This window comes from Ptychodera flava, chromosome 20, assembly GCF_041260155.1.
Source record: "Ptychodera flava strain L36383 chromosome 20, AS_Pfla_20210202, whole genome shotgun sequence".
NCBI classification, from domain to species: Eukaryota; Metazoa; Hemichordata; class Enteropneusta; family Ptychoderidae; genus Ptychodera; species Ptychodera flava.
Window position 1 is genome coordinate 25,280,592 of NC_091947.1, and position 21,233 is coordinate 25,301,824.

The 21,233-nt window shown below is 36.5% G+C and overlaps 1 protein-coding gene across 6 annotated transcripts in view; it reads left to right on the top strand.

Moving 5' to 3' along the window:
- The first annotated feature begins 237 nt into the window (after nt 1-237).
- LOC139120402 (exocyst complex component 6B-like) overlaps nt 238-21,233 on the top strand; it is a 47,852-nt gene continuing 26,856 nt past the window's right edge. For 4 of the 6 annotated variants that reach the window (XM_070684792.1, XM_070684794.1, XM_070684793.1 and 1 more), the window contains exons 1-2: nt 238-397; nt 11,747-11,912. In XM_070684792.1, the coding sequence (XP_070540893.1) occupies nt 240-397; nt 11,747-11,912 (324 nt within the window). In that variant the 5' untranslated portion in view covers nt 238-239. Of the gene's footprint in view, nt 398-465; nt 816-11,746; nt 11,913-21,233 lie in introns of those variants that run through there. The other 2 variants (XM_070684797.1, XM_070684795.1) reach the window with 2 other exon arrangements.

The following is a 21,233-nucleotide window of genomic DNA, read 5'->3' on the forward strand; positions in this document are numbered from 1 at the left end:
ATGATTAAGCTGCCCTTGTGGCGATGATGGCGATGATTGCAATGATGATAATGACGGCGGTTGTGATTGTGGTTTTGACAGTATTTTAGGATGATGGTAGTACTCAATGAACCGTCCCTAAAATTCCCAATCCTTACTTAGCTCCCCCGTACCTCGCATACATATTCTGAACGCATCCCAACTTTGCGTAGAGACGTCCGGACGGGACATGGGGGTCGCAAGCAGACGCCCCCATGCGCATGCCCATTCCATTTATCAAAATGGCGGACAGCTGGAAGAAATTGTCGAATGTTGTCTCTTTCACAGCGATTGTGAGTGAGGAGACTTTAAAAAGTCAACATGAGAACATTCTTGGCGAAATAGAATCCTCAAGCGATCCACTGGGACCCACAGTCAGGTAATACTGCCCTCAAACTTTCACCTGTTGAGATGGGACGATTCTTGACAATAGATTTAATTTCGTTTGCCCATCACTCCGCCTTCGGGGTTCAGCACTTCCTGATCGGTTGAGTGCTCGTAAACAAATGCAGATAAATCATTTTACTCGAGTTTAGAACGATGTTTCGGTATCAGCGCCGGTTTATTTCCGCGGCCAATCAAACGAAGCCGAGAAAGTTACACACAATATAGACAAAGCATTGTAATATTATAAATAGCATAGGTGTATGCGCGACGGATCTGACGTCGTCGATCGACTGAATGAAGGCAGTTTTCAAGATGGCGGACACTGTGGATGTCATCGGTGTACGTGACCACGAAAGGCTGGTATTAGAGATCGAAGAGTCAGATCCAGCGTGTATCGGTCTGACTTTCAGGTACATAACAGCTATCATGTGATATTTGTCCATATATTTTCATGCGGCGCTTTTCTGTTGCAACAGAATGAACGGCTTTCAGCGTTGAGCGCCGTGATTGTGATTGATATACCAAGGTACACAGCCATCGATCAAAATCGTACTCGAGACACATTTGTGACCAGCCCTGGAAAAGTCTGTATATTTCACCGATCTTTGGTGTTGGTGTTGTCTGTTGATGTTCCGAGATCACAGTCTATAACTTTTCTTGGTAGTTTCATGTAAAGAGCGATGTAATGCCATTGCTAACGTGAACAACAGTATTTTGCGTAGGAGTCTGCGGCAAGCCCCTTCAGAGTTCCTTTGCTGTACGTAGCGTCAACGCACTGTCCACAGTCCACACCTTAGTCCATTACAAAATTCAGGCTCACAAGGGCAGTGCAGCCAGCATCGAAGACTTTGATGCGGTCACGAAAGTCTCTTTAACCGACTATGTCTGTCAATATCGCATAATTGTACAAGTTCGCCGGGGATGACATTGGCATTGTATGAGTGTGTTGATGGGTGCAAATTAACTTTCACCCATGTCGCCTGTACACAGCTGGCCTCACAGGTTCATCCTCACCTCTGAGAGAAGTAGTCCCTCCAGCATGTAGCTCAGCTGTAAATGGGTTAAATGGCCAGTAGCTGCAACTATTGAGGGTTTTACAACTTTTGTGTTTTATATGCCAATTGCATTGCACTTTCTTATTCTACTCCAAAATATATGTTGAAACACATACTGTCTATCTTGTCTACAGTATCCTAGAACTAAAATGCACTTTAGTCAGCTCACATTTGAATTCTAGTTAGAATTTGAGACCGGACTAGCATTCCCTTGTCAACAACAATTCTTGACCGCGGAGTGACTTCAGTAGGTGAAACGCATACGAGCGAGGTGAATGAGAGATCAGACGATACAGAAGAGCAAATGATACAATAATTTTGTGGAAAAAAGCAGAACTTAAAATTATGTCATTTACGTATATTGAAACTTTGAATATTGTTTTGGTTGTTGAAAAATCCGAACCCCTTCACGGCGCTGTGATGCAAAAATGACGTAAAAAACCGCAAGTACCCGGATGACCCGCGGTCGAGAATAAGGCAATCTGCACATATACAGGCTGAGTTGACAAGCTGAATACTGTGTATCTCAACATGCCTTTAGTGTAGGACAAGAAACTGTAGTTGACACTAAAAAATAAAAGCAATGAAATATCATCAAAAGTGACAGTTGCTGGCCCTTTAGAGTTATTTGTGACTTGTATAATTCATTATATCAGGAGAAGTGTTCTGAAGTAGAGTTTAAGGAACAAACTCAAACAGCTGCCAATGCTCACTTGTGGATATATCAAAATGTGTGTTGTTGTTGTTGTTGCTTCACAAAGTAGGAATTTTAATCATGATCTTGTGTAAAATTTAGCGCATGTAGTGTCACAGCCTGTTAGTTAAATTTTTTGTCGATTATAATGAGTATTTCTTTTAATCCAGTTGTCAATATTTAACCTTTCAAATTGTAGATGAATTGGGCAAAATTTAGAAAGAAAAAGGATGTTTTCAGGTCATCACTCACAGAACAGTTTCTGATTTTGATGGATCGATGTGTTGAAATGTGTGTCACCATGTTGCTCGATACTGTTCTACTGGATGCAAGAAGCAAGATGGATGTCGCTTCACTGTGCCATGATAATTGGACACTGGGTTCGGAATCGTCTGTACTCCCTAGCTAAGATTACAAGAGTGTGTCTGTACCACTTAGCAAAGATTACAAGAGTGCATCTGTACTCTATAGCTAAGATTACAAGAGTGCAAGTGACAAACATTCAATTTTCTGAACTGAGAGTATAGGCTGCCATAGGAATGCAGACTTCTCCAAAAAGTGATAATTTTTTTGTCAATTCTGTAAGATCTAGACACAATTTCAAGATTGAATATTGACTGCTGATATTAAAATATTATATTTTACAGTTGCTAATGAAAGAGAGTATCACTTTAGGGATTGAATTCATTTTGCTTTGATTCTTCATCTAATGCATTTCTTTTTTCCCCTGAAGCAAAAATATTTCCCAAACAAAGACTGCTTCATAATCAGGGCCTATTGAATTGAGCAAGATGATTGGCAACATTTAGTTCCTCGTAAAACATGTAGTTATTTATGTGATATTGCTGGACACAAAGACACACTTGTATGTTCTTAGTTTCTGTGTGTGCTAAATTTAGGCAACTGACCACAAAAAAAAATGATAATACAGAAAATCATCAAGAGATGTGCAAGATGTTTCAATCAGGGAAAATGTGAAGTAAATATCATTAGACTGTCACTAGGGTAACAGAATTCTAAAGTAAAATGCATTGTCTGCGCTATGTATGAGCTCGAAAGTTGTATGTAGAAATGCAAGACAATATAGGGATTGTCTTGACTCTTAAATTTAATTATTACTTTAGATAAGTGATTTTGATAAGTATAAAGTGTAGCTTAGAAAAGGTGTACAGTTACCTTCTGAAAATGAAATCTTGTATTTGTTTTCTGAACAAATAAATACTGATACAGCAGGTTGTTCAATTTTTGATATTAAGGTAGTACACTGAAATATTTAAACCTTTGCTCAAACTTCCCGGAAGGAAACTTTCAATAATTGCCTTTCAAAATCAAGAACAAAAATGAAGGTATACCATGCAAAATTCACTTCCAGAGAAACAAATTACCCAATATTCATCAATTCTCAAAGTTTAAAATGGCCACCATCCCTGTGTTAACTCTTCAGAAATTTTTTTAATTTCCACAAAAATAAGTGTGAAAACTCATATTACACCATTAGCTTCAAAATGAGCCCCAAAAAGTGGTAGATCAAAACAGTAGTGTAAAAGTTAAACAAATCTGATTTGAAATATTTGTATGTATGATCAGTAGACCCCGTGGAGTCAAATTTGTCAAAGGTTAATGAACTGCATAAAATCGTTGCCTCTGACATTACAAGTCGGGATTATCTCATGCACAAGCTAAGTTTGTCTTTTTTGAACAAAAGTATTGGATTTATTTTCTGGTCGTTTTACGTCACAACAACCTGCATCTATGTCATCAATTTTGGTGTGTCAGACCTTTTTTTAGCTACTATAGACTATAGTCTATAGAAGCTATTGGGTGGGTATCCGTCCGGCGTCCATCGTCAGTCTGTATGTATGTATGTATGTATGTCCGTTTGTGAGGCGTCCGTCCACTCAAATATCTTGAGAACCGCAGTACTTACTGATTTGATATTTTTGTGTAGATGAAAAATATGATTTTGAGAAACCATTTTTTTTAATTTTTTGATAATTTTGAAAATAGGCAAATTAATGCCAAAAAAGGCGTTTTTGGTAAAAAATCTTCTTCATAACCGCTGGTCAGACAGCTTTGTTATTTGGTATACAGGTCCCTAGGGACAACCCAACTTAGATTTGTTCAAATTGTGATGAAATATGCAAATGTGTATTTTTAAGGAATTTTTTTGTCATTTTTGGTCAAAATTTGACTTACATTGTATGTAATTCTTGTACTGTATAAATCCTATCAATTCACCCAGAAAAAATAATTAATATGATTTTAAATAATTGAATAATCATCAAAGCCAAAATAATTTTAGTGTAGAATTATCAGAAAGTTCAATTTTTTTGACAGTACATAGTGAAATGCTTACCATCTTAGAGGATTAAAACATGTAAAGGTAACTTTCCTGAATCCCAACTTTGACATATCTGAACCGTCATTTATTGTGCCCTGTATGTTATCTCAAAGAAATTGCTCGCAATAGTTTGTCATGATAGGGTGGTCAAATAAATAGAGATAGAGAAAGTTCAAATTTTCATGTATGGTTGACTCGCTGAGGATAAAATAAAATTACTTTTTGAGGAAAAAAATAGAGTGGTCAAAGTGATAGGGTTTTTATGGTAAAGCTGGGCTGTAAGATTCCTCATGTGCTACATTGTATTTATAGCAATTATGCAATCTGTGTAAACAGTGCAATGAAAGTGTTACATGACTCCATACAATGCTTTTGATGACCTTGAACTTCTTAAGTTTCAAACATTTGTCTCTTCAGTGTGCTTTCTCTGAGTAGGTACAGTCTCAACTTATTCAACAGAACTTACTTACAATGTTAATTTGAAAGTTAAAATGTGGTTGGTTAGGATGAAAATAACCAGCTTAAGATTATTTATAACCTGACAGATATGCTGTATTTTTATGACGTAAAGCTTGACCTTAGTGAGATAATTTCATACAGTTAGGGAATACTTAATTTTGTATCCATGTCTATAGTAGCTTCAGGGACTTTGGCCCTATGTTATTGTAGATCTTTGATGTGCTCGTCAGTGTAAACAAACAACATGGCGGCGGTATTTCTCCCACAATCAAAATGTGTCTTACATGAAAATATCGTAAAAATCAGTCATGATTATTATAGGCTGACAAAATACATCCATTTGACAAATTTTGAGTCCTCGTTAACTCATGTTTGGTTTGTATATAAATACCAAAAAGAGCTTATATGATGAGTTGGTGGCGTCTGTATGTCTGTATGTTTGTGGGTATGTATATGCGGATGTATGTCTGTCACAAAGGCTCCCATACTGCCAAAGCTACCATCTCAGTATTTGGTGTACAGGTAGATGCAGGGGCTGAGATGTGAATTTGTTCAAATGAGCATGTCAGTGTCAAAAATGTGCAAATAAGGTAAGAAAAAGGGAAATCCTGCAAATGAGCAGAAGTGATGGCATGCCAGTGACTGAAACAGGCTTGAGTCATTTCCTGTCATTGTTTATGAACTGTTACATATTAACAGACCTGCTCAAACCATAGACAGTAGAGGGGGGAAGACTGTCTATGCTGAAAGCTAAGAGGGGCTAGCTGTAGTGCTGTACATGTTGCTAAAGTTGACGTCCAGTACCTAAAGTTTCAGACCTTATTTACTTTTGTCATTCTTTTTTTCTAGTTAAAATATTTTTTTTTTTTTTTCTGGTTGTACTGTGCAGAAATCATTGTCATAACATTAACATAGAATTTTCCTGCACTGAACAGATAGAAATAATATTTATTGTTGATCTTTGGTAACCATACTGGTATATACCAATTCTGATCAAATTTGAGCGACGCCGTATAATTGCGGTATTTTGTTTTAGTTTTGTCGCCAATATGGGGATTGGTTTCATATAAACCCCACCGACGCCTGAACTTTCGACACACTTTGTGTACTTTCATGTGGTAGACATAAGCTTATGGTTTCCACTGCAGCAAAGGGGTCAAGTGCAGCTGTGTCCAGGCCTCCGAAAGTCATGTAATGAAATCGATATTTTCATAGACAATGACAATAATAATTAAAACAATGAAAACACAAGAGTGTACCTCCTGTATATTCCTGAGGAATTACGTGAATAATTTAGGGAAACAACGAGCTTGAAACTGGTCGCGTTACCTTGTGCTCTGTAAGCATTGTAACCAGGGTCAGGCGCGATGTTACACAGTGTTCTTGCTGTTGAGATTCAGTCCATTTTTGTTCCCGAAAAATAGCGTAACTTTGTCTGAGGTCAATTTCTAGGCCTATGCTATCTTTGAAATAGTGAATAACTTTGCAGAAGGTACGTGTAGACCAAGAGGTCGTCTAGCATTTGCTAAAGACATGAGTGTGAATGCTGTTGATCCTCGCTCACTTGATGGATGACTAGAAACGATTGACAACTTGCCCACGGTGTATTGATATCGATCCTAAAGTAGTTCAAAAGTTTAAACACGGAATTGTTATAGAAAACTTCTTGTACTCTGCAAAAAAAGAATTCTTGACTTGTATGTGATAAGTATAAAATACTCGTGACATAATGACCTTGTCACCACTCATCTTCAACTCGTGGTGACACGGTCATTACGTCACTCATATTTTCCTTTGCTGAACGAAGAAAAATATTAGGGAACAATATCTAAATATTGAATTTGCTTACTGTTTGCTACTGACTCCTAGTCTTACATGTATCTAAAATATAGGCAACCAAAAGGAAGTGGCCCAAGCTTTGATGTGGGAAAGTTCTCCACGGTCAGACGGAAATAACATAATGGGTCATCAGTCGTAAAACATAGTGAAACTGTTTTGATGAAGTTAGAAAATTTTCAGTTCCTGTTTTTATCGTGTACATAACCAGGTGCAAGATGTAAAGAATAGGGGGAAATTGTAACAAGTATGAGACAGCTTGAAAACTGTGTTTGATGCATGATCTGTAGAAAATGGGTACCCTATATTCTACTCTATGCTTTACATATACAAACTTGTGATATTGACATTGGCTGTTTTCCTTGGCATCATCAATGTGCTGTTTCTTCTGAGACTGGCGTCATGAGAGGTGTCTCCAAGTGTAGAAAGTTCATGTGTTAAAATATTTAAGTTTCTTGCATGGACCTCAAAGGCTTATTCATGGGTTTTTTTGGATCTTTTATGGTGATATGTCCAAACTTTAAGGGAATTTTAGGATATTTTGCAAAATTTTATGGTTTGCCATAACCGAAATCATAACATATACATATCAAAATCCAATTTATTGTTTTACCATATCAGTGTTTACGCAGACCATGCTTGAATATGTATCCTGAGACATAAATACAGGAAATGTTTGTCAGAGCTTTCATACCAAGTGTCAATATTTAAACGAGTCAAAATTGTAAATTGCCATATATCATTTTACTTCTGCAAATTGAAATGAGTAACAACTGTGGTATGTAATAACTTGTACAGAGTTGGCATACAGCAGAAAAGTTGCATTCAGAGAACTAAAAAAAAATAAATAATGCAATAAGTAAACCGAATATAGCAATAAATAAATGAAAGGAATTATTTATTTAAATTGATGAAAAAAATGATAATGACTATTTAGCCTGTATGAGTTGAAGGATGTTCCAAGTTAATGATTTGTAATTAATATTATTATTAGTTCATACCTGTTAGAGATCCCAACCACCTTAATTTTTGTTTCTTTCACTACTGACTGTTTATCACGATGGTTCAGCTGGGTGCGTTTGCTATTAACCCTTTAAGCGCCAAAGTCAATTTCTGTTGCCCTGATAAAATATAACTAATGAATTTTTGTTAAGATTTTACAAAATTTTGATCACAAACTGTATCCAATGAAAAGTGAGGTCCATTTGGTCCAAAAGTAGCAAAAAATTACAGAAAAAAATCACAAAAAGTGGTAAAAAGTTGCACTAAAATTTTGGAGGGAAAATTACATAAATTACTTTCTTTATGTCTTCAGCATTTTAGTCTTTTGTTATTCTGCAAGTTAATGGGTTGAAATTGTGTCAGTGTACATTTATCATTATGTATGGCAGTAACTGATTGCTTTGTGCACTGTGTATTAGAAATATTATGAAATATGTTATTAGAAATACAACTTAAACTATGCAAACCCAACATTTCTGTATATGCAGCTTTCAAGTTGGATTTAGGATACTGAGATACATCACACTTCCTATTTCTTCTAGATATTGTGTGCAAATTGCAATTGATCAAGTCAAACTTTACCTATATGCAATGTGTTTATGCTCTGAACTTTCACAGAGAAGTGAAAGTTTGCCTGTACCAAGAAACTTTTAATCTTTTTATGCTGCTTTGGATACAACTGATGCTCAAATGTTGGCATATTGTAGTGACTGGAGTAATATGGTTTCATAATTGTTAAAATAAACATGCCATATTTGTTGGGATCATCATACACTTTATATATGAAGCATTTCAAGTACCAGTGAGTTGAAGATTAAAAATGACTTCATCAGAGAAAAACTTTGTTATGAAATACATTTCAAGATGTATGTAGATTTAATTTTAAGATGGTGGCTGGGCACCTGGCACACATGTACCATCAATTGCATTGCATTGATCAAGCGTGGTAGTTGATCAATGCACCTTGCATTAGAGGGGTAGTGGCATGAAACCATGGCAAAAATGAATTAATGGTCATGACCATTAATTCATTTTCGCCATGGTTTCATGTATCGTGTCTAAAACCGGGGTTGAATATATGCATGGTCACCCATTCACTCGGTATCTTTCATCATGTCAAACAATGTAAACAGTATCTCGTATCAAACAAAATTCATGAAAAATGGCCGACTTTGTCCCTTTAATGAATGAACGTCACAGTCTACTGATTACCAGGGCACACATCTATGGCCTATGTCATGTAAGATGTTGAAGTAGCTGATTGTCGTTGAACACTTAATTTGTTTTCAGACTTATGTCTCCCTTTCTACTGATTTTATATTGAAAACAAAGTTATTTAAATGATATTTGATGATGTGTGTCAAAGCTTCAAGGAAAGATGTAGACAGACACATTCAGATATATGGATGGACAGATACATAGAAGATAGATAAATAGACAGATTGATAAATGTTAATTTTTTTTTTTTTTACATGAAAATTTTGATTATGGTTTGGCCACATGACACATATTAAGTAATCAGAGACGAAGATTAATACAATTCTTAAATTTTCAAAATATGAGATTCCATGAAGAATGCTCTGCCAACATGTCGTGATGTATTCAGCTATCATTTAATCAGAATTTAGTGTCAAATGACATGCCATTGTGCTCTTCCTTAGTCATTTGTATGAACACAATAGCTATCATGTACTCTTTTGTGCCTGTACCTGGCATTAGAGACCAGACCTCATTCACTGGTTCTGTATGTCTCTGTGTTCAGACAAATCCCAAGGGCAAACACAGTCATCTCTATTTATATTTCCTCAGTATCAAATTTCAAGCATACAAAGAGACGTGAACAGTGCAGATACCTATGGGGTAAATGTGAAGTACACACACTGTGATATCGGCAACTCTCATACCTTGACTTGTGGTAAAATGTACATACCACCTCTCCTACCTGACAGTGTTGCAACTGTAGCATTAGTGGGTAGTTGCTGCTATCACTACAGCATAGGAATGGGTTTTGTATTTTTCAGTGTATCACAATAATATCTGGTACTGTGGCAACATCCACAAACCAGTATGTGGAAATTCTGTCAAATATTTTAGCTGCCCCGTCGTAATTGCGTGAAATCACCAATACTCTCTTCCGTAACATCAAGGTTTACAGCAGATTGCTAAAATGTATATTCAGATTGTAGCAAGAGACATATCCATAGTGTGTCATCACCTGTCACCAACAGTATCGACAGGAATTTTTCATCAACAGATATTGTCAGCATGTAAATAAACTGAAACGTGGTTAAAGGACCCACTGCCATGTGTTTATAGGTGCCATTGTGACCAAATGGTCACTGTGGCTAATGCAATACTTATCATTTGAATTTTAAACTTTGTTTAATATGAATACATGTGCAACTGCAAGTTTACTAGCCATCATAGTCTTAGTCTCTGATAAAGTCAAGGTTCTTCTGTTTCGATGTTTTTTGCATTTTCTGATATTTTGATTCTGCTGTAATACAATACTTTCAATATAACTTCAATTCAAAATTCTATGTACAGTATATTGCGTATTCAGAGCAATTGCTATACTTGATGACCTTTTGAAAGTTAATAAACTGTCCAGATTTTGAAGTACCAATACTACAGATATGATTTTGCCATAATGCACATTATGTCAATCGTTCTGTCTTGTCTATACAAAGCTAGGCTATGGTTCACCCTTTTCTGGGCCACATGAATTTACAAGTAACATAAGATGATAAACATGTTTGATAGGCTTCAGTTTTAATATTAAGTATGCACAAGTATCACATTTCCTGTGTAGTTAACATATTTCTGTTTCCCAAGTCAAAGGGGCATTTTGTTTTTTCAATCACTGTTTATACTGTGAGTGTAAGAGCTTTTCATCAGTGCGCTACTGTGCCTGTGTATGGTACATCATGCAGTCATGGCTTTGGTCTGTAGTTGTGACTTTTGTGACTTATAGAAATATGAATTATAAAAAATTGATGACATAAGCTTCAAGCTCATTTCATCAACATGATTAGTCCTATTCTATTGTTAAGGTGGACCTTTACAAAGGGGAATAGGTGTACATGGGTGAAATTAAGTATGGTCTGAACTTAAGAAATTGAACCATTTCATCTATTCAATCAACCCCTCACATAAGAAAATCAAAACGTTTTGTAGTTTTGCCCGTTTTGGTGAGGACGTTACCCATAGAGCAATTGTCATTTTGATTCAGACAACACCTGAGACAGACTTCTTTGCCCAAAATACCGATGTAGCCACTGTGTCAGGTGCCTTGGAGGGTGCTTGTTCCCACAACAGTGAGCTTAACGCCTGAGGGCAAGTGCCACTTGTGTGCAGCAAAACGTTTGAACTTCTAGTCACAATAGCATAAGCTGATGTCTACAGTCTACACCTGAGACTGGTGGTCTATTATTGGCATATCATAAAACAGTATTAACAGAGCTGTTTGTAAAGTTTATCATGTCATAAATAAAAGAATTAGCATAATTTATGGTAATTTTTAATTTCTGTGTAATCTGTTATCATTATTTGCTTTAAGGTTCTTAATGTTAGTTCCATACTAACCCAGTGGCCGTCTCCTTCCAAATTAAATATTTAGAACCGTGTCATATACAGAGATAATACTAGAGTTTAATTCGAGATTACACTCACTTATTAAATTATTGTGACCCTTTTGCACAATTTTATTGAACAGGCTTGTTGGATCAGGCCAGACTATTGAAGAGAATAGGGTTGTTCTAGACCTTGCCAGGAATGAATGTTATAAAAATTACCCAGAACTCAAGGAAGATAAAGAAAGATGAAACTTTTCAACTAGAATAGTAGAAGTGAATTCCCGTTATGAGCAATTGCAAGGGGGCACTGAGCGGTGATTTCAAGGCAACATATTTGACTAAATAATAACGATTGTTGCTTTCCTTTGTGACATTTCAGAGCCATCTATGACGGAAATGAACATGAGAAGTTCCTGGACCAACTTGACGCCAGGATACGCAGCCATGACAAGGATATTGAGAGAATGTGTAACTTTCACTATCATGGCTTCACAGACAGTATTGCTGAGTTGCTCAAAGTCAGGGGAGAATGTGAAAAACTCAAGGTATGTACACCAACAACAGAATGCAATTGTGGTATTTTCAATTTAAAATATAATCAGTCTACTTTCTTGTATTTATTGCTGTCAATAATTTATTGAAAATCCTTCCATCAAAAGGTGTGTGCTTGAAAATTAAAGGGAAACCTAAGTCCAGCGACATTGACCGATTTATCCTTCCAAAATCACCCTTGATTAAAATGCAGCTCAAATTTGCAACATAATTGCACGCGCTGACGACTACGGCGCGACGAAAAGAGAAGTTGAAGTAGACGACATTTATGGAAATGAGCTCGGAATCCCATGGGCGCGAAAGGGCTCATGGGAGAAGCGTGCGTGACGTCATCGGCGATACAGACGATTGTAGCTTGCAGCTGGAGGAGTACCGTGAACAGTTTAGCGCGTTCGTAAGACGACTCTGGAGAGTTCGGACAGCGATATTTCTGACATCGAGTATTACTTTTCCCACACTGAAATCAAACCATACTAATTTGAACCAAGATATGTAATAATGGGAAAGTACATTGTATCTCCACACATCGTTCGTAATTCCGCGGAGGGAGTCACTGTGCTTGTACAGACCCCGAACTGGATTGGAGACCTGACACTGAGTGACTCTGCGATCCTTCAGCGTTACGTTTCTAAAACAGAGTTTTCTTAATCAGTCGCTTAAAATTAATTTTTGATTCGTGAATGATACGTAAGTCGAGCTTAGCCAGATCTTTAAGGTTGTGAAATCTTCAATATACGGTACATCGGAAAATATTTATTCGCAATTTGACAAATGTATAGCGTCGTCTTTTTTTCGAAGTTGGTGTCGAACTTAGGAAGTCGGGCTTACTCAGATCTACAAAGTGATGAAATCTCCGATATAATGGATATTTGCCCGCTATTTAAAACAATAGTATCGTCTATATTGTTGTAAAGAATGCATTTCATACAAGACCAGCCAAAACTCTCGACGATGTCCGATATGTCCTCTGTTCAGGTCTCGATCGCCAAGTAAAAATGTATTACATGTAAAGAATGTTATTCCTGCAAGGCAATCCCCAACTCACGGTGATATCTGATCGGCCCTCTCGACGAAGTTCCGATTGTAGTGTATGAAAGTTCGTGTGGAAATTTAATGAAAAAAATCCTTTACATGTAAAAAATGTATTTCGTGCATGAATAATTCTAATAATGTAAAACATACATTATTCTTGACTATCGGCCACGGATGCTATGAACTAAGAGTCGGACAGAGGTGGTCGGTGGTCAGACCTGTTAGGCACGTGGTGAAATCTCCGATATACATCGGATATTTACCCACATTTTGACAAAGTAGCGTCTAGTGTCAGAGTTAATGTCCAAAGTCCCCGATATTTATCGGATAAATATCCGTGATTTCGCAGACCCGGCGTGCCGACACCACACAGTGCACGTAAATCTAGTATCGTCTGGTATCGATATCGATATTAGCCTAGGAGTCCCGGTGCAATTGATATTTATTGGGTAAATATAATATCGGCGATTTCTCAGACCCGGCGTGCCGATCGAGACACATCATTCTCGACCGCGGGCCATCCGGGTACTTGCGGATTCTTAAGTCATTTTTGCGTCAGCGCCGTTGGAAGTTTGAATTTTTCAACCACCAAAGAAATATTCAAAGTTTCAATATACATAATTTCCACACAATTTCTGTATCATTCTCTCTTCTGTATCGTCTGATCTCTCATTCACCTCGCTCGTATGCGTTTCACCTACTGACGTCACTCCGCGGTCGAGAATAGGCAAGAAGTCATTCCAGTATCTTGTAATATCAATATTACCAGATATAGTCACGAAATTGCCTATATTTATCGAGTATATAAGAGCGATTTCGCAGATCCGGGCTGTCGAGATGAGAGACCTTGCTTTGTGTAGTTTCGTCTTCGGATTTTAGAGTCCCGAAATCGCCAATATTAACATTTATCTGGTTAAAACCGGCGATAGTAGGCTGACTCAGCATGTCAAGATACGAACCGCATTGTGTAGTACCGTCTTGTATCAGTATCAGAGTCCCGAAATCCCTTATAAAATCATCCTGAAAGAAGTAGAACATAACTTTGTATCTTTTGAGATTTAAAAACTCGCCCGACTTTCTTTAGCCACTGTCTTCGAAAAAGCTGTTCTGTGGGACGACGATAAAAGCTGACTCGGTTTGTTCTTCCTTGAGTGATTTTTGCACTCAACTGAAAACAGTTAATAATTTTTTATGCTACTGATGAGAATTAAAGAGTCGTAACGTGCAGAACTGCACTCCTGCAGTCATAGACTCCAATGCTTTGGTAAGCGGTCACACACGTTCGTGTATCACCGATGACGTCACGCACGCTTCTCCCATGAGCCTTTCGCGTCCATGGGATTCCGAGCTCATTTCCATAAATGTCGTCTACTTCAACTTCTCTTTCGTCGCTCCGTAGTCGTCGGCGCGTGCAATTATGTTGCAAATTTGAGCTGCATTTTATTCAAGGGTGATTTTGGAAGGGATAAACGGTCAATGTCGCTGGACTTAGGTTTCCCTTTAATGGTTAAATTATGTTTCTATTTAATTTTAGTTTATCTGTTTTGATTTAATTTTTAGATGTTTATTGACACAAAAATGCATAAAACAGAAGAGAAAACAAAGGTGTTTCAAAATGCTAACATATGAATTCATTGAGCACCGCAATGCATTACTGACCTAATCAAATTTTATGGCTTGTTTTCGCAATACTGATACAATTAGACTGTTGTTTGATTTCCTATGTACCCAGTACAAGCCTAAAGTGCGATGTATGATTTTCTCTCAGGATATGCAACCCCTTACCATCTGTCTATGAGGTTTTCTTGGTGACATAGTTTGTGACAAGAGCAATTTGTGTGATATTTTTAGGCTCACAGAATCGACTGCAGCTGTTATCTTTAGTTTTGAAAAAGCATTGACAGTGTACATCGGATGCTGATAGAAACACTTCTCTCAGCTGATTAAGATCTTCAACTTGTCTAGCGGTATTAGAATGATTGAAGGGACATGTAGCATGTCAAGTATTTGCCCTTTCTGAGAGCCTTTGGATAATGTACAGTAACAGCAGTCTGGCTAGCTGGGCTGTTACCAGCACTTTGTGTTTAATTGTAAAAATACTAAACCATTCGTGAATGAGGGTCACAGATACAAATAATTAACAAGACACATAATTGCTGTGTTTCGGCAATATTTTGAATGCATTATTATTTAGCTAGTTGCTTCGCATCTTTAAACATGTCACAAGAGATGATATCTGCACACACCTTGGTGTGTCCCAGACAGAACAGATTAAGAAGATAATGACGTCATTTCTTGTATGCAAATGAGCCATCGGTGGCTCTAACTGCACTCCCACCTCCTGCTGAAGGGACTGTGCTCTGAAAAACTGTGACAGTAGCACTCACGACATGCAGGTTGTAATGGCACTTTTTATATTGCCAATATTTTAGTTCATGATTGATTTGAAAAAATTATTTTTCTGGATTGTAAAAACTGCCAGAAAAACTTGCCCTTTCTTTTAAACTGTATGTCAACTAGTCGTTGTAGTTAGAGATCGCTGTGATCATGTACATGTGTCTTTCATTGAACTATTAGAAAGGGAAGAAATGTCATATATTAGGGAGATGTTGTCCATTTGGAAAACCATTTTGTGAGTTTACACTAAACTGACGGTATGATTAATACAAGGCTGTATTACCCAAGGGGATGGGTTTGTCTTGTGTCAAGAAGGGTCTGAGCTTACCATGATAGCTTGTCATTTAGGTCATGCATGTACATGCATTTAGTTTTAATATGTCTTATAAAAAATTGACGAAGTCGGTTTATTGGTTCATTTGACAACACAGGACGTACATCAAATTCGTACGCCAGACTACTAACATAAAAGGAATATAAAATAATGTTGAAGAGAATGAATAAAAGGATTTCATTCCTTGCAAATTTTTGTAGCATTTCACTACCCATGAAGACTACTTGTAGGAATGTGGAACAGTGAATTTCAATGGAGGACAATAATTTCTAAGTCAGCATTTTTGTCAATCATTTATGAAAGAAACATTGTGTGAAGTTTATGTTAAAATTGAACAGTGACAACATATTTCTTTTCTACTCCATCAACCATAAGTAGTATAAGCCAAGTGTATGTACAAAGCTTCCAAGATATTGAAATTATTGACTACAAGAGAAAGGTCTTTGTGATGTACAGTACGCTATCACATGTAGAATTCTGACCCTAATGCACCTACAATGTTCATCTTTGATAGTGATTTCATGTCAAATAGGATCAGTAAGGCTACACCACAGTCCCTTCAAGAAGGAACTGTTGCTATAATGGCTCTGCTAGTTTACCACTATCTCTACCACTACTCAGAGAATTATAATACAGGACAGGGTCATGTACCGGTATTCATCAGAGAATCATAGCATACACTGTAGGGTCAGATGCTGTTTGTTATCGATCCAATCCTTTATCCTTGCTAATCAAATACTACCTGTATAGATGCTTTTATTATACTTGACAGTCAGTGTGATAATTACAAGATGGATTGCAGCCACAGCTTTATTGCTATCCACTCACACCATAAAAGGTATTGATTTTTAACTGTACCGTCACCTTGTACCGTACCTTGTGTTTATATCTGGAGGCAAAAACCTGTCCTCCAGAAAGTGGATCTGTTATTGTTCTCATTTGAGTGTTTCAGAACTGTCCTGGACGTACTAAGTATTTGTACATGTTGCACTCCATATGGACAGTCTGACCTGAGATTAGTTCATTTTTGGTTGTTGGCTTTATTGAATGTCCCTGTTGTACTGAACTAGTTGTTGATTTCTGTATGACTGGGTTAGATATAAGATAAATTGCCATAACTACTAGATACAGCATGACTTTTCCATGGTGTTGTATCCGGCAAAGTGGCAGATATCAATCCTAGCCAGAAAACTATCCTTGTCTTTCTCTGTTGACCGTCGGAGTCTGGCTGGGCAAACTCTGGCAACAACAATCACATCAAATTATCATCCTTTTCAAAACTTTTCAGTGGAACAAGACAGATTTATCATAGAGCTCAGTCTGATCTTCTAGCCTTCAACTTAACCCTTTGAGCGCCAAAGTCTATTTTCGTTTCCTTATAAAATATATCCAAGTCAATTTTTTTTAGATTTTTGCCAAAATTTTTATAATAACTGTATCAGATGAGATGTGATGTCCATTTGGTGCAAAATTATCCAAGTAATTACAGAAAATCAATAAAAATTAGTAAAATGTTGCACTAAAATTTGCCAATTTTGGTGGGAAAAATTACAGCTCTCAAAGGGTTAATATTTGTTTCAATCACATATATGTATGTTCATCAACAGAATTTGTCATACCCATTCTTAATGTTGTCTACACAGCATGACTTTACCAACTGACACACTGACTTAGCTGGCTGTTGGCAGTTTACAATGGCAACAGGGGTGTAGTTCATGTCAGTGGCAACAGAAAAACAGCCAGTGTGCATGTGGCTGTGAATTCTTGGGTCACCTGCAGTTCAGGATACATATGTGTTTCTTGATATATAGAACACATATTTTATAAAATAGAATACATATTTCTGTCACACTTTTATGAGCAATATGGTGTCTTTCAAATCAACAACTATGGATACGATACTTTTTACTTCAATGTAAATGTATGATGGGCTGGCACTGATACTGGAATGATGTAATGTCTCTATAAATTTCAGAAAGTTATTGTGGCAACATATAAGGTTGTAAAAAAATAGCAGAGTGTATTTGTGATTGACAAAAAAGATGTGACATGTAAGTAGCAGACACTACATGTACTGGTACAGTGTTAAAATTTACCTGTATGGATGGAGTACTGTATGAATGCTAATGATCATCTACACTCTGTATGTGTGTCTGCAGTGTGTTTTCCTCCCAGAATCTACATGCATTGCCCGTTTTCAAAATTTGCAAAAATGGACATTTTGTCATGTGTTACTGTGTAAATGGACATTTTTTATGATTTCAACATTTGAATAAGATGTCCATATCTCTTAACATGATAGAGACATCATGCATCAAATAACATGTAGAAGTGATCATTACATTCTATCAGTGTCATAGTACTTATGCATGCAAGCATACATGTTGAGTGTGTGTTTTGACATAGATACGGTGTAATGGATATAATTTGTATGAGTTACAGACAATTGTAAATCAACATGCATACAGGAAATGTAGTTGCATTGAAATAGGCCTTAATGAGTCCCAACCTATTTTGAGATGACCTCGCTAGGGATAGCAGGAGCAATTGAAAGATAATAGTCTTACAATGGTCACATACCGAATTAGCCAAAGCAACAATAGCAGACCTGTCTCTGCAATATTAACTGCCAGTTATCTATCATGTCCTAGTGTCACAGAATATTCCCTATTCAACCATCATTGTGTTTTTCTGAACATTTTTTCTACATTTCGTTTTGATGCCAACAGCCCAATTTCACTTTAAAACTGCGGGCAGATTGTGTAAAAATTATGTAAAACAATGATGGTGTCAGGGTTGGATTCTCAGAATCTGACGTATCACTATCATAAGTGTTTTTGAGTGTACTCGTTCTGAAGGTGTGTCTGATTGATACTATTGTATGTAGTCCTCAGGAATCAAGACATGCGCCACTATACTGTGCCACACCTACTCTCAGTGGATCTGGAATGCATTTTACTCCCGAGCTCAGAGTGCCAGGGATGAACATCCAAATTCAGCTTCAGTGGACCTTAGAAATGCAAAATTCTCCAAAAGATTCATAATTACTTTCTATATATTTCATGAGATCTGCTCATAATTCTGATGTCAAACATTAACTGTTTATATAAAATATGGCATTTGGCAGATGTTGGAAATAAAATGTAATGCACAGTTCTGACCATGAATTTTCATGTTTCAAAATAATATTATTGAGGTTGTGCTGGTATAGAAACATGTAGCATAATTTTCAGGATGAATGTGTGTACAGAATGGTTAGCTTTGTATATCTCAACCTGTTTAATAATGACTGAATATCGGCAAATGATTCTTCTATTTGAGAAACCAAACATTCAGTATCGTGTGTTTCTGTCATGTTGGTATATAAATACATGATGTGTTCATTGTGAGTTGAAGTAATATTGCTTTGATATTCATTGATGACATACATGTAGCATGCTTTTCAATGGCTTACGTGCATGTATTGTTTAATCTGTGTAGTTCAATCTTGTAGAAATAGAATGATGCTGTCATTTCGAATTGTGGCTTTGAGTACATCGTATGGATCAAGTGTGAAATGAAAAATCTTCATCATTCACGAGTTTACCCTGAATTCTCATGGCTTGTATTGTTCCCTAAATGATTCATTCCTTATAAAAGAAATACATAGTGATGCCTATGATTGCTTACTCACAGTTGACACAAGTTGTTTTGTTACCTCCCATTTGCCATACATATATGGCAATTGGGAGGTTATATGGTTGGAAAAAGTCTGTATGTGAGATGTCTGTCTGTATGTATGTATGTATGGATGTCTGTCCGTCCAACGCAAAAATCCGAAACTGCTGCACGTATTAAGCTGATTTTTGGTGTAGTGATGCCATATATGGTGTAGATGTGCCGTTGTTAAAATGAACTTTTTAGTCTCATAGATATGCAAATGAGGTAGAAAAAAATAGCGAAAATGGTCAAAAATCAATAACTCAGGAACTACTCATCTGATCATTGTCATATTTGGGTTTTAGGTACCTTAGGCCCAACTCATTTAAACATATAGATTTGATGTCAATATTTGATGCTTTCTATTTTTAATGAATTTTTTTCTTTCTTTTTTTGCCATTTTAGTAAAAAATGTTTTTCTCTTAAACCAATGGTTGGATCGTTTTAAAATATTGGCGTGCAGGTGATTTGTGATAACTCAAAATAGAATGCATCAAAATAATGACAAAATTTGCATATTTGTATTTTTGGCAATTTTTGCCATTAAAATCTTCTTTGAAACTGTGTATGCCATTACTTTCTAATTTGGTGTGCAGGTTCCTAGGAGTGACCTGAAGATGACTCTGTGAACTCAATCTGAAATTTGCAAATTTTGTGGTACTTTTTGTCATGCTTTCAAATTTGGTACACAGGTGAAATGTAGTAGGTCATTCATTCAAAGTCAAGTACTGCCTGCGTAAATGAGCAGATTATGATTGTGCTGTTCCAGGCTGAGGTGCTATTTATATGAATGATGCAATGTTAGATGGTAATTGATGTTTTAACTGAATTTGACTAATACATTGTCTGTAACTCTTGTACTGTATATACCCTATCAATTCACCCAGAAAAAATAATTAATATGATTTTAAATAATTAAATTAATCAGGAAATCAACAAAGCCAAAACAATTTTAGTGTAGAATTATTAGAAAGTTCAACTATTTTGACAGTTCATAGTGAAATGCTTACCATCTTGGAGGATTAAAACATGTAAAGGCAACTTTCCTGAATCCCAACTTTGACATATTCTGAACCTCATATATTGTGCTCTGTATGTTATCTAAAAGAAATTGCTCATAATAGTTTGTCATGACAGGTTGGTCAAATAAATAGAGATAGAGAAAGTTCCAATTTCCATTTATGGTTGACTTGGTAAGGATAAAATAAAATTACTTTTTGAGGAAGAAAATAGAGTGGTCAATTAAAAGAGTGGTAAAGTGATAGGGTTTTTATGGTAAAGCTGGGCTGTAAGATTCCTCATGTGCTATTTATAGCAGTTATGCAATCTGTGTAAACAATGCAATGAAAGTGTTACATGATTCCTTATAATGCTTTTGATGACCTTGAACTTTTTAAGTTGCAAACATTTGTCTCTTCTGTGTGCTTTCTCTGAGTACCTACAGGCTCAACTTATTCAACAGAACTTACTTGCAATGTTAATTTGAAAGTTAAAATGTGCTTGGTTAATAGGATGAAAATACTGATAAAGATAACCAGCTGAAGATTCTTTATAACCTGACAGATATGCTGTTTTTATGACATAAATCTTGATAAGCAAGTCTTGTTTTAGAATGTAATTAATCTTGTTATATTGTTATAAGCAGCAGTATCAAGTTGAACAAGCTGATATTGACAAGTTAGTCGGCTGTTGGAGGTTGAAAGCTGTAAAAATAAATGTATGCATGTCTGTCTGTATGTCTGTCTGTATGTATGTATGTATGTATGTATGTATGTATGTATGTATGTTAGTTAGCATGTGCGGATGTATGTCCATCCACATTAAAAACTCCTAAATCGCAGCAGCTACCATC